Below are 15155 nucleotides of genomic sequence, written 5' to 3'. Positions count from 1 at the left end.
TATCCGTGGTAGTGTCTGGTCAAAGGATACATCTGAAGCTTGTGCCTTGTGCCTTGTAATGCATCTCTTCCGCCCCCTCTATCCAAAACGAGACTATGTGGCTATCGTCACAGGGTTTCCTTCTTGGGCTTCCGGGATTACATGCTCCGAGTTATCGGTGCTCACCGCTACGTTTGATGAGCAGCTTAGCTACCTGCTCCACAACACTCGGATCCACTCATCCACTCATCGGGGTCAGGTAGAGCGGACGGCATTCGGGGTCGGGTAGAGCGGACAGCATTCCAGGGTTGTGCTCATGGAGAGCCACGTGGGACGGGGAGGAGCCTCGGACGCGGCGTTTTTACGTCATGCCGCCCCTACCCCCTATTGCCCTCCATGTTCTTCAAGCTCATGGGCACAGGGTTAGAACTAAAGTATTATTCAACCGCTGGAATACTTTGCTCCAGAACTCAAAGATTACTGGGCAAAACCAGGTTAAATGAATAAAATCAGCTCCATCTTCTCCACATTTATAACAAGTGGACGACCCCCTAATTTTCATCTTTTGCAGGTCACTGGGAGAATAGTACAACATATAGAGGACCTTAATCTGTATTAGTCTGTGGTTTTCATTTATCGACCCTATCCTGGCGTTTCTATAAATCCCAACCATTCCTCCCTCGATATGGCTCCTACCCATCTTTCCCACCTCTCTTGTGATTTATGAAAAGGCCCCACACAGTACCCCTTAACCAGAAATTTATAAATGCCCGCTATCAATCCCTTTCTTTTCCCTGTGTTATGCACAAATTCTAGACAGTCATGTGAGCTAATTTCTAAGTGTTTTCTTATTCTGATTGCGTTAATCGCGTGGGCTAATTGAAAATATCTCAAAAAATCCTTTCCCCCAATTGTGTATTTGTCTTTCAAAAAGTTAAAGTTTACTATTCTTCCGTTTTCTATTATCTGTGAAAAGTATCTAATACCCTTCCTCTCCCAATAAATTGAGTCCGGTAGTCTCCCTAATTCGGGAAATTCTTGGTTGTACCATAGTGGAGTGCAATCTAATATTCCGTTAATGTGTAGAATTTTTTTGACCTCTTGCCAACCCTTAAACATAGCCCTTTTCATACTAATTTTCTTGTTCTCCTTACGTTCTATATTCTTTTCCAGTGCCTCTAATACCGAGCTCGAGTGGTTCTCTCTCATTATAAGCGCTTTGACTGGATCCGTCATATCCTTCCAGCCCATTATCCTCGATAGCTGAGCTGCAAGATAGTATCCAAGAGAAAAGGCATCCCTATCCCTCCTTCTGAAATGGGCTTGTGCCAGTACCTAAGCTTGATTCTTACTCTTTTTCTGCCCCAAATTAGTTCGTTGAACAGGGATTCCATGGCCTTAAAAAAGGAGCTGTCTATCCATATGGGGCAGGCTGCCAGGAAAAAGAGGATTTGTGGTAAAAGAACCATTTTAATCAGCGCAGCTCTAACTGCAAATGAGACTGGCAGCTTATCCCATAACTGTATTCTTCCTCTCCTTGCCCTAATCAAAGGTCTTTGATTTAAGGTGTCGTATTCCTCTATCTTCGCAAAAATTTTAACCCCAAGGCATTTAAGGGACTCTCTGCGCAAGACAATTTAACTCATATCCAACTGTTCTCCCCTGTACCCGTCTAGAGGTAACAGACAGGTTTTTTTCCAGTTTATTTCAAACCCAGAATATTGACCAAACTCACTGACAATCTCAACTATCCTGGGTATTGACTTCGGGGATTCCTATACGCAAAACAATACATCATCTGCATATAAACACAGTTTATCGTCCATTCCTCGGCTACCCCCTCCCCTAACTCTCCCATCTGATCTGATCCTGATGGCCAACGGTTCAATGAAAAGAGCAAAAAGGAGAGGGGAGAGGGGGCAGCCCTGTCTAGTGCCTCTGTTCAGAAAAAAGGATTCCGACTCTGTCCCGTTTACAGTAACCCTAGCTTTTGGTGAACTATAAAGACTTTTAACCCATTTCATAAAAATGGGGCCAAAGCCAAATCTACGCAGGACTTCCCGCAGGAACCTCCACTCGACCCTGTCAAACGCCTTAACCGCGTCTAATGACAGGATCGAGCGAAGGCCCCCCTCTCCTTCCTCCATGGATACAAATAATCTGTTGAGACATTCGTTCACGTTTCTTCCTGGGATAAACCCCTTTTGGTCCTCATGAATAATGTTGGTAATTACCTTCTGAAGCCTTCGAGCAAGTAATTTCGCTAATATTTTAGCATCCGTGTTTATTAAGGAGATTGGTCTATATGACCCCATATCAAGCGGGTCCTTCTCTTTTTTAGGGATCAAGATTATGCGTGCCTCTGCCATGGTTTCGGAAACCCTCTCTCTCTTATAAGTTTCTTCCATCATCTCTAGCATCATAGGCAACAGTGCCGCTTTATACCTTCTATAGAATCCAAACGGAAGACCGTCTGGTCCTGGGGCTGTATATTTAGTGCATGTGTCAATTGTTTCCTCCAATTCTGTAAGGGTAATTGGTGCTTCTAACGTGTCTGCCTGTTCTTGAGATAGCCGTGGTAAGTTAATTTTTCCCAGATATCCCTCAATCTCCTCATTATCTTTATTACATGTGCTCTCATATAGGGCCTTATAAAAGTTTCTGAATTGTAGCTGGATCTGATCATGGTCGTTGTATAGTTTCCCATCTTGACCTCTAATAGCTGTTACCATCTTATAACCGCTCCGGGTATTTTGTATCATTTTAGCCAACAGTTTCCCTGGCTGTCCTCCTTCTGTAAAACTTGATTGTCCGGCAGAAGATGTGGTGTTGGGATTTCTCCACCAGAAACCCTTTATATTTTTCTTTTGCTTCTATATAGCTGTTCTTATTTTCTGCCCCCCCCCCCTCCACTCTCTACCATTTTTTTGAAAGTCTGTTCAACTGCACTCCTCAGGGCTTCTTCTTTCCTTTTATATTCCTTTTTAACTAAGTTAATGGTGTGCGAAAGTGTACTTCTAATAAGCATTTTGAGAGAATCCCACACAACCAAGTTATTTGTAGAATTAACATTCCTTTCCCAATATTCCTTTATTTTCTGTTCAAAGTCCCCTCTAGGCCCTATTATAGTCAACCAATGGGGATTGAGTTTGAAAGCTCTCTCTCTCCTTGGAGTGTTACCGAGTGTCACTAAAACCGGGGCGTGATGCGAGATCAGGATTTGTTCATACCGCATCGTCGAAACTTCCCCCAGCATATCTTGGCTAGTCAAACCGTGATCTATCCTGGACATGGTGTTATGTGTTTTACTATAACAGGGAAAAGCCTTCTTTATGCCATATTTGGCCCTCCAGATATCATATAGCCCTATATCAGTGATGGCGAACCTTTTAGACAAGGAGTGCCCAGACTACAACCAAAACCCGCTTATTTATCCCAAAGTGTCAACATTTAAGTACAATTTATGCAGTAACTTCTTGCTCCCTTCTCTGTTATAGCTTAAAATTGTATCAGAATCCTAAGAACACCAATACAGTAGACAGAAGGGGTGACAAATTCAGGTTCCCCTGAATAGGAAGAATTTTCAGGCCTGGAGAGAAGCTACAATAATATTCCAGATCTATCCACACCTTTCCATTCCTCCTGTAGTCACAGATAGCACTGAGCGCAGAAAGCCCTGGGCTGTCTGGGAATCCATGAAGATCCCTTGTGTCCTCTTTGGTGATGGCTCAGAGTGCCACCTCTAGCACCAGTGCCATAGGTTCGCCACCACTGCCCTATATCATTACAGAAGTTACTAAATTTAAGGCCTTCATTATCTTTTGATTTTTGTTCCCCTAGGATATTCAGACGATCCAGTTTGGCATCAAAAACCATATTTAAGTCACCCTTAACTAGAATTTTCTTGCATTCCCTGATCTCGATGAATCTAACTAATTTGTATATTACCTTAAGAGAGAAAGGGGGAGGGACATACAGAAACGCCAAGATACATTCCGTATCTCCTAGAGTACAGTGCAAAAAAACAAACCTTCCACATTTGTCAATACTTTCCCCCATCAGTCTGTAGTCTATGTTTGAGTGTATTAGTACTGACACCCCTCTTGAGTATATGTCCCCATAGGAGTGGTATTCCCAACCCACCCAGCGCTTCTTTACCCGATATACAAACTCCTGTGTCAGATGTGTCTCTAGTAAAACAATAATTGATGGTAAGTGCTTATTGATCACATCAAATATCATACACAGTTTCCTTCTTTCACTTAAACCTCTAACGTTCCAGCATAGAACCCTGGTTTCTTTTATCTTCCTTCGACTTTAAGACCTAGGAAAAACAACAACCCCAAAAAAGACACAATACAAAGCAAAACAAAAAACATCCTCCTACCAGTACCTCCCCCTATCCCCTGTCCCCCAACCCAATCCGCTCTACCTTCCATCAAGCAGATCCCTTCTTTCCACCGTCGCCCTCCCACCATCTCCTCGCAGCCCACTACAAATCATGGCAAAATTATTTCTTAGTGTTCGCCTTAACACCTCAATTGGTTCAAACTCCCTTTCTTTCCAGCCATTCTGATGCTTCTTCTGGCGTGTTTAAGAACCATGTTTTGTTATCTGTTATAACCCTCAGCTTGGAGGGAAATAAAAGGGAGAATTGGATTTTTGCTTCAAAAAGTCTCTTCTTTACTGCCCCGAAGCTAGCTCTGGCTTTCTGCGTTTCCCTTGCATAATCTGAGAATATTGCAACTCTATTACTATTTACCATGAACTCTTTCTCTTTTCTTCTTGAATTTCTAATTATATAGTCCCTATCTTGCGAATTTAAACATTTCGCCAGAATTGTTCTGGGTGGAGCTCCCGGGACTGGTTTGCGGGAGGGGACTCTATGAGCTCTTTCTATGGTAAAGCTAGGAGAAAGGCCTTCTGGCCCGAATATACCCCATAGCCATTTCTGTATGGTATCTGAGGATACATTTTCCCCACTCTCTTCAGGATAGCCGACTATTCTCAGATTAGATCTCCGAGTTCGGTTCTCGAGATCGATCAATTTTTCTCTAATACTAACATTTTTCTTTCCTTAATCTCTTTACCTCCTCCTGTATGCCTTTTACCTCGTCTGTTGTTTTCTTTACATTTTTCTCTACCGTTTTGAATTTTTCCTTCAATGAATTAAGATCGTCTTTTATAGTTGAAGTGTCAGCTCTTACATTGCCTAGCTCTTTTTTAAGCTCTATTATGGATTATTTGGTTTCCTGTGTTGTAGCTAGTATTTGAGCTAGAATACCTTTGGGATTAGTATCTCCATCTCCCGCCTTCTCACTACTTGGCCCTGCGGGTTGTCCCTCTTCTCTATTATTTTGTCTCGCTTTAGATGGTGATGCCTTCCACATCTTGTCCAGACCAGTTGATTTTCTTTCTGGTTTCTTAGGGGCCATATCTGCCGCTTGTTCAACTGGTCCCTAAGCCCTACTTTACTAAGAAGAGCCTGCTCTAAAGCTAATATGTCCCAGTTCTCCCTTGTATCTTTATATTCATTAAACCATTGGTACAGACATGTATATACAAAGTTAAATAAGCATTGACCACAGTTTGCCTTTGAGCCTCTACGATATCAGATAGTGATTACAGTAAAGTTGCTATAGTTCACATTTAGCTCTCTGCAGTGTTTACGCAATATTTTCAGCAGTATTACTGTAGGACAGAGTTCACACTCCGTCCCATGCCAGGCTTGTTATTGGCGCAGAAATGTGAGGAACACGATCCTGTGCATACAGAGAAGAAGACAAAAAAACAAACAACAGCTCAGACACGGTTCACAGCTCTGACACAATTCGCTAAATACTATTCTGTGGACGTGGTCACAGTAGTGTTGCTATAGGTCATAGTTCACACTTAGTCCTCTGCAATGTTAGATAGTGATTCCAATAGTGTTGCTATATGTCACAGTTCACATTCAAACCTTTATTTTGTTAGTGTATTGTTAGTGCAGCCGAGTTAAGCACGCCATTTCACACACAGGGATGAGTCTCAAGTACAGTTAACGGAGGAGCTTGGTTAGTGCTGGGTAGTGAAGCTACAGCTTCCGTGATGTTGCTATAGGTCACAGTTCACACTTAGTCCACTGCTGTAGCAAACAATAAGTTCAACGGTACTGCTATAGAGCACAGTTCGCACTTAATCCTCTGCCGAGCTTGTTAGTATGTTGTTAATGTAGCCAAGTTAAATATAGTCACAGGCTCCTTCCAGCAAGTTGTTCAACGGATGAACGGGTTAACATATCCAGCTAGAAAGTACATCTAATGAAACAAACCGGCCGGCTTGGCACGTCAGACTACTAAAGCATCAGGCGTCAGCCTATAGTCAGGCTACCAAAAAAGAAGGGAGAACCAAAAAAAAAAAAAAAAAACCGTAGTGGCAGCAATCAGAAGGGCTGGGGAAGGGACCACCCGGATGTGCCCGGCACAGCCCTACCCCAACAGCATGCCTCCCACCACGTCCTCTCCGCTCCCACCAGGCGGCAGTGGGAAGCCTCAAGCCGGGGGCAGTGGGCTGCACCCCCCACACCACGCATGGAATGGCCCTATCCACTCAGACCCATCCTTTCGCCCCTTATATCCCCCTGTGGTGCCTGTATTGTGCCTGTTTTGTGTCCCTCCCAGAACCTCTGGTCCGGGCTCTCTGAGGATTCTCCACAAACACTGGGGACGGCTTTCGTGACGTGCGGGGTGTGCCGCGAGTTGGCGCTGCCAACGTGCTGGTCTTTAGGGCTCCATGGAGCTGGTGTCCGCGTCCGGCATAGAGTCGGTGTCGTCGTTCAGTTTGCGGTGGTCCGTGAGCAGCGATGGGACGGCGGGAGGCGGGAACGACGTCAGCTACGTCATCCCGTCAAGCAACCCCGTTCCTAGATTTCCTTTAATAATTATGCAAGTCTATGGTTAGAAATGATGAATACATGTGCACGGCCTCTCCTGCAGTAGTTTGTATAACTGTATATTTGCATGGCTCTGTGACCTAAACGACAGTTCAGACACATGGCTTTCCATGTTTTTTTCAGTCTTTGAACATTTATTGTTTTCTGTGCCCCCAACTGAGATACAAACTAAGCTAATTGGTTAAAAGAGCAGAACAACAAGGGCAACTTCCAATAAATCAACACTTTGCATCAGCTGTTAGCCCCATGCTGTTCTCAGCTTTAACAGCATGTGTATTGAGCAGATTGAATTAAGATCAAGTTGTCCTGATGTCCATGGTTCACTGTGCCTTTTATTAAATCTTAGTATTCTTCCTTTTGAAACCAGATGGGTGAAAAACACCTTGGATGGAATATCACCTCTACATAAATCTATTCCCTGCTTTATCGCCAATCTTCTTCAAAACTACTTCAACCATTTTCTAAGGCTCCGTGCACATGTGCTACTCACCCCTCCCTTCTCCATAGGAAATAGTGGTGTACGCCCGTTGTTACAGCCAAAGATAGAGCAGGCTTTACCTTTTCTGCAGGTGCGGAATGGTAAGAAAACATTGGACTTGTAACAGATCTTTATCTAGGACTCAAACAGCCTTTCAGTTGTTAGGTGACTTTCGAATTAACCCTTTTTAACCAAAAATGGCTCCCGGTACCAGGATGAGAGCACACACTAAGACACACCAGTCTCATAGAAAATGCAGGCTCACAATCTTTATGAGCGCGCAGCCTTATATATATAAAATACAGAAAATCGTCTTCCTAGGGGCGTGAAAAGGTAATGAAATTCTGCAATGCAGAAGGCCAGGTTGAATATCTTCCCATAAATTCACTTTCCCAAGACATGCAGATGAACTTTGCATATTATTTCTCCCATAGAGCACTGTCTTCTCAAAAGAAGACTCTGAAGGCTCCTCGGTGAGGCCAAAACATAAGATAAGCAGGTACTGAAGGAAAAATATTGGACAAGAGTCAAGGACAGAACTTTCTCTCAGCAGATTCAAACAAAATTAAATTTGAATCATGAGATGAATAGACATTTTTTGCAAAATGGCTGGGCAGTGGTCAGCATGACAATATGGCGTCCTCTTGGACCAAAATGCATCTGTAGAGAAATATATCTCTCACAGACTTGCCATACCGAGCCACCTTAGCACCATACCTGTGTATTGGTACATGTATCTACATAAATGGGGGGCAGGCCCCTGCCCGATCACATACACTTTTCTATGGAAATGCATTGAATTGGTAACCCGCACCGTCTTGCATTTAAGCAATATAATCAGGTGCTGGTTACCGTGCATGCTTTTACTGGAAATGCATATGCACTAGCATTGCCTTAGGAAACCCAGCGCTAGCAGAATGTGTGACCACACCCTAAAACTCTCTTTTGTTCAAAATCCAAATGCATTTTAATATATAAAGTTGTGGGGCTGCTGTTGGAATGGGATTTTGCACCCAAGGAAGCCGAGCAGAAGCCTAAAAACTGTAGTAATCAGAATCAGTTAGTGGTAACCTGTTAAAAGTGTAGTCCACTTTTAGCAAATAATGGATGGTATATACTAAAATGATTGAGGGCTCGTTCACGCGTGGCCTTTTGGACATGCAATTAGATGCATGGGTTTTGCACGTTACCATGCGTTTGCCTGTTTTGAAGGTGTCTTCTTTTATTGCCAAAGTGTTTGAAGCTGTGAAAGCATTAACACAGCTACTTACACTTCCAACAGTGAAGGAAAACGCTTTGAGGATACATTCACAAGCAGTGGTCTGAGCATGCATTTTAGAAGCTTGTGTGCATGTGTGTAAAACGCATGACTGGTAGGATCTTGCCCTTGAGTGTCTTAAAAAACTCTGCTGTGTATCAGCAGGGCCCCAGGGCTTTACCATTTTTTTTTAGGTTGCTTTTGACTCTTCTGTTGTGACATCAGCATTGAGGGTGTCCAGCTGAGTTTGGTTCAGCTGTGGGAGATTGATTCCCGCTAAATACTGTTGTGCATCCCCCTCCCCTCTGCCATTGGCAGATTATAAGGTAGCATAGAATTTTTTAAAGGTGGTGCTTACCACCTTTTGGAGAAGAGACTAACTGGCCTGATGATATGCGGAGTGTATGGATATGTGTTGGTTTATGTTGCCCTTTAGCCAGCCTGGCTAACAAGCACCCAGACTTCCCATAATGGAAGAGGTCAGCCTCAAAGGGTTGGCAAGCCATAGCTCATAGGTCGATCTGGCATCTTCCCAATTCATTATGTTAACTAGTGTGGAGTCAATTAAAATACATTTGGGCAGATTTATCAAGCTGTCTGAAAGTCAGAATATTTCTAGTTGCTTATGGCAGCCAATCACAGCTCCCCTTTTAAAATATTCATGAGCACTGGTAAAATAATAGCTGAGCTGTGACTTTCAGACAGCAAGAAAAATGTGCCCCATTGTGTAAGCTGACTGCAATGCTGCACTGGCATTAACATCTTTTTTCTCCCTTTTTTGAGGCTAGCCACATAGGCCATGAGTCTTCCCCGTCTTTTGGCGCATGTACAGAATGCCCGTGGGTCCTCTATATGTGTCCCATTTTCATACTCGTGTTCAGTTTATCAGCTCTCAAGCAGTTATACAAAGGTGTCATCTTTTGTCAGGTATGAGGGAAATCTCCATAGTATGGCGAAACACGCGTCGGGGTGTATCCTCTGGCTTTCCCCTGACCTGCCCAGCGTCTGTCCATCATGTTTTCGGGTGAGTGTGCAATAGTATTTTGATATTTTTTCTAACACTGGATGGTACCTTCAGTGTTGTGTATGGTTTATTATTTTTTTTATTGGACTATTGCCACTTTTTCCTTATTTATTTGAGTCTAATACTTTGACTATATTACTATTATCAACAATTATACTATTTGGACTCTGGTCTAATAGGGGTAGCCATTGGTCTCCTGTGTTGCCCCTTTTTCCACCTTGGGCTACTTGTGTCCCCCATATATTGTATTCATATTCTCTTCCCATTTGAGGGTTATATATGTCGTATCTATGTATTTTCAATAAAGAATATTATTTTTTATATATTAGTGTTTGTTGCCGCTCTGGTTCCTTTTGGTATTCTGTGTTATTTGACATGTAGTCCCGTCTTGTGCACAAAGTCCGCTAGCGTCTGCTGAGCGTGTATATGTTCTCACTGTGTACTGGGCTGTGTGACTGTTTGCGGTCTTTGTCTGGGGACAATTCTGCATTCATGTCTCCTGCCAGGAGTTTCAGGTTGCAACCATCGCCTAAGAAGGTGGAAGTCAGTTGGTCAAAAAAGTGTCCATTTCTGCACCTCCACATGGTGCAATGTTTCCACATGTCTTCCAACATGTGGCAATGATCGTAATGACATCTGTGGCTATCCAGCCCGATGGTTTTACGCTGGCTCCGTTCCCTGTGCACTGCGCTCCGGGTAGAAGTGGGTTCCAGTGTTGCAGGGCTGTGGCTACTGCGGGTGTGCTCCTTTACTTTATGCCACGTGTCTGTGCCCCTGCTGCGGCTCTGCTATCTCTTGCGGCTTTCTCAGTCACTCACCACTCCCCCAACGACTGCACCGTTCTCTGGCCACCGCCCAAGCTCTTTACTGACTAACTGGCCTGGGGTAATTGCAGCTGTGGCTTGTTATTTTGCGGGTTTTCTATGGCCGGCAAGCAAGAGCTCCTGCCCTGTGCCCTCACATCCCTGTTCTGGAAGCTGAGGTCCAGTATACAATTTTAACTTGAATGATTTATAGGCTCCATTCATCGCCTGAAAAGGTTTTTAACAATCGGAAAAGAAAGTAAGGATAAGAAGGCAGATTTAGTGTGATTATGGGTTGATCTGCTAAATTTTGTGAAAATTTTATCTGTGTGAAACCCTTGACAACACTGTTTATCTGGCTGAGCTTTCTGAGCTTATCAGAGCAAGATGCAGTTTAAAACACCTTTCTCTGCTGTGATTGGCTAGTGAAATTTGAGTGATCACAGCAATTACTGAGCTGTGAACATTGACTAATATTGATCACTTGCAAATTATTGTAATGTTGCTATTTTTGATTCAGGTTTGAACTTTTTTTTATAGCTAAATTATATCACAACATATTAGGATTTAAATCAATTATTTTCTAAATTGCATTTTCTTCTTCTTTGTTTAGAGATATTTCCTCGTGGGGAGCAATCATGCAGAAACCAAATACCGTGTTTTGAAAATTGACCGGACTGAACCCAAGGACCTGGTTATTATCGATGACAAGGTGAGATTATTTACTATATACTGAGTAACATATAATGGGTCCGCACACCGCATTTCCGTCGGGTTTCCTGACTATTTCCGATTTGCGCCGCATTTACCAGGGGTTTTTGGCACACGCGAGCACATTTAGGTGCAATCGCGCAGACTTTCATGCGACACAAATTGGGGCGTGGCCGTCGGACAACCCGACTGATTCGGACTAAGCGCAGGATTTAAAATTCAAATTGTGTCGCAAGACAATGCACTCACATACACCGGGAAGTAGAAGGTGATCTCAGGTGGACCTCAGCGGGATGCGACACATGCAGGATATCGGGCGCATGATCTTAGTGAATTGCGCCGGACTTCATCCTCGTCTGACAACGCACCTCGGGGATCGCATCAGGACTGGGTTAGTAAATGTGCCCCACTGTGTTTTCTAGAAAATAAGACCTTTCCCATGATTTTTCAGCTTCAGAGTAGGGTAAATATAAGCCCTAGTTAGGGCCCACTTCAAATGGCTATAACTTCTGGACCACGTTGCTTAGAAACACAGTTGTGGTGTAGTTAAAAAAAAAAAAAAAAAAATGGGGGGGAATATACCCTTTAATAGAGGTTTGTGTTTCTACCATTTGCCACAGTACCAGAAATATCCACAGTTGAAGTTACAATTGTGTATGGAAGCTGAATATGAAGCTTTTGCTCCTGACTATGACTTTACAGGGGTATTCCCACAAAGACAAGATTCTTAAATTTACTCAGGATAACAAAAAAACACATTCTCTAATTCACTGCTATAATTCCAACTTATCTCTATTAGTCATGGTGTACACAATTTTGGTTGCCCCGGGATCCGACCGTTAATCTTCTCACTCTAAGGTCGGGCAGCACAGATTTTTCTCATGAATAGATTCTCCTGTCTCACACTGCAGTATCTCTGCATCGCCCCTCCCCCTGCATTCCAAGACAAGCTCACACATACACACAGACTCTCACATTTCCTACCGGCAAACAGCAGCTTGAGGAGAGTAAAAGTACAAGATACAGGCAAGATAAGATCTTTATGTTGGAGATACTATGGTGACAGTGTATGTGATATAACCAGCAGAGTTGGCAGAACTGGAGAGTGTAATTGTGCCATCTTATGCATCTCATCATCTCTAATCTGTCTTTCTATGTGTCAGGTACTAGTAGAATGTTCATAAGATAAATAAAAGTGTCGATAAACCTGGACCCTGATAATGTAACCAGATTGTCAGCACACAGGGATCATAATGTATCTGCTTAGAGAGTCCCCCGCCAACCAGGGTTGGCTCCAGGTTTCAGCAGGCCCCTGGGCAACAGCACCTCAGTGGGCCCCTCTGCAGTGAACACATGTGGCCTCATTAAAAATTCACAAACTTAAATCTCCTGTTCCCTAAAATATTCCCTGCGGATTCATTAGATACAGTCCACCTCAGCCCCATGGATTCCTTATTTACATCATTATGTGTGTCCCCCAGCAGGTCTGGGCCCAGGCAATTGCCTGGTGGCACCGTCCCTTCTGCCAACGCTCTGGGGGGTTAAAATGTGAGAACTTTCTTTCATGAGCAAACCCCCTTAACTGTGTGGCTATCTTTGGTTCTGTGTCAACTGGAAACGTATCCTAGGGCCATTTTCCTCTTTAAAATGACACCAAGACCTTGTCTCCAAAATTATGGTTAGACCTAGCCCATCACTAACACTGCTGAATTGAATATCCCTATGTATTATTTTCATTCATTTTCAAACTGAGCAAGTGACAGTAGGATTATCCTTCACAGCTCTTTTTAAGTCCTCTACCAACTTACCTGCTAATGTCTTTCTCCAAGAGTTATACATTTAATTGTGGCACCACTCATATGTAGGACAGCACAGTGGCTCAGTGCTTAGCACTACAGCCTTGCAGCGCTGGGGTCCAGGGTTCAAGGCCCATCCAGGTCAACATCTGCAAACAGTTTGAATGTTCTCTCTGTGTTTGCGTGTGTTTCCTCCAGGTTTTCCAGTGTCCTCCCACACTCCAAAACATACTGGTAGGTTGAGTAGATTGTGAGCCCCATGGTGACAGGGACTAGCAATTTCTGTGGAATTATTATTATTATTAATTATTATAACAGCTTTGGCCTTTGGGGTTACACATCCAACTAATTTTGACAGATGTTGCTACCAACCATATCATCAGAAAGCTGTTAATGTATCATTTATGTATCATTTGAATGCAAATGGACTGAGTGAAAGCGTTCTTGAGCAAAAAGAATTAAAAAAAAAAAATCTTTACATATTGTCCCCTATGATAGCCACATGGTGGTTGTCTTCTTGCCTCCTGTAGGGACCGGAAACGGAGATCAGTTACAACCCTCCCCTTGCCCTCTAACAGCAGTGTTTTTCCTGTCCCAACAGAAAGGACTGATAGTGGTTTCCTCCTCTACATCATGGGTGGAGGAGTTGTGTTATACCTTTTTTTCCATGGTCACCGGAGGATGTTCAGGCAGCTGCGGTCCTCCCTGTTGATCCTGAGAAAAAGGGCAAAGAGAGAACAGAGAACCCCTTCTCTGTGGATCCCCTGTTCTCGATTATCTATGGCCTCCATAGCCAGGAGAAAGAGGGATGGCATCTAGTACAGCAACCCATTACAATTTCGTGAGAAAGCTGGGCAGAGGCATAAACCTGTAGATGGCAGAAAGCCGTTTTAATCAACCAGAAGTGAAATAGTGTATAAGGTCCCTAACCAGAAGTGAGATCAGACACCGGCGGGTTTAAATTTTTTTTGTGAGAGTCTATCTGGTACTGATGATATGGTTGACTGGAGAATGATACTTATATATACTCCTTAGGTAGAGAAGCATACTCCTAGAGTCAAAACAACAGTCTTCTATTTCTAATGCTTGGCCACTCAGGAGCTACCCCATAAGAAAAGAGGAGACTATATTGTCTCCCTCCTCTGAATCTGATATAATGGCATCTAGCTCTATTATAGAATCATTTGATGTATACCAATAATTTGAATGCAAGAGGCAGATAAGAGAAACTTCTTTTACTCTAATAAATTGGACTATGTTGTAGCAGCTGTTTGTTCCAATATGGAAATAAAATATAAAATCCAACCAAAGTCTGTGAAAGATGAAATGTTTGGAGGCCTTTACACATTGTAATACATGTTGTTTAAAAATCCCAATATACTGCCATACAGTATGTATATGTATATGGTACAGTATGGCAGTATATGGTAGGATCAGTCAGACAACCTAGGGTTAATGTACCCTTTTTTTTGTACAGGAGGTTTTAATTTTTGTAAATGTATGAAAACATTATAAATCCTATATAAATGCGGTATCCCGTGATCATACTCAAAGACCCAAAGAATAAAGTAAACATTACATTTGGGGCGCTCAGTGAAAGCTGTAAAGTTCAAGCCCAAAAGAAAATGGCTCAAGTGCATTTTTCCACTAATTTTACTGCATTATGCCGAGTACACGACATGGAATATTAAATTAAATTCTATAAAGTGCAATTTTTATTACTCAGAAAACAAACCCACATTACATGAAGTTAAGATGCTAAAATAAGCGTGGATCCTGGAAGAGGTGGCACACACCTGCATGTTAGTGTGCTTAGTTTACAATCCTTTTTTTAAATCAGAAACTTTTTATTTCTGTTGCTGATAATACAAATATGCACATTACAAAAAGCCAACATTCTGTACATATTATATTAGTTTATAATCCTTGATTCTGATGGTAGATGTCCTTTAAGGCTCAGCCTCATTTTTTGCAATCCGACATGTGTCACTTTATGTGGATATAAATTTTGAACACTAGGACTTACCAAAGTGATTTTGAGTTTTTTTTTTTTTTTCATTACACGTTGTACTTCATGCATGTGCTAAAGTTTGGTTGTTATGTTTTGCATTTATTTATAAGAAAACAAAAAAATTGGCAGGAACTTTGAATAATTCACCATTTTTTAAATTTATA

The 15155-nt window shown here is 42.6% G+C and overlaps 1 protein-coding gene across 5 annotated transcripts in view; it reads left to right on the top strand.

Moving 5' to 3' along the window:
* The window catches only part of FIG4 (FIG4 phosphoinositide 5-phosphatase), a 279940-nt gene that overhangs the window by 55995 nt on the left and 208790 nt on the right, over nucleotides 1-15155 (top strand). For all 5 annotated transcript variants that reach the window (XM_072141804.1, XM_072141806.1, XM_072141807.1 and 2 more), the window contains exon 3: nucleotides 11087-11185. In XM_072141804.1, the coding sequence (XP_071997905.1) occupies nucleotides 11087-11185 (99 nt within the window). The remainder of the gene's footprint in view (nucleotides 1-11086; nucleotides 11186-15155) is intronic.

This window comes from Engystomops pustulosus, chromosome 3 (genome assembly GCF_040894005.1).
Source record: "Engystomops pustulosus chromosome 3, aEngPut4.maternal, whole genome shotgun sequence".
Taxonomy (NCBI): domain Eukaryota; kingdom Metazoa; phylum Chordata; class Amphibia; order Anura; family Leptodactylidae; genus Engystomops; species Engystomops pustulosus.
The sequence above is the reverse complement of the archived record's forward strand: the minus strand, read 5'-3'. Positions and strand labels throughout refer to the sequence as shown.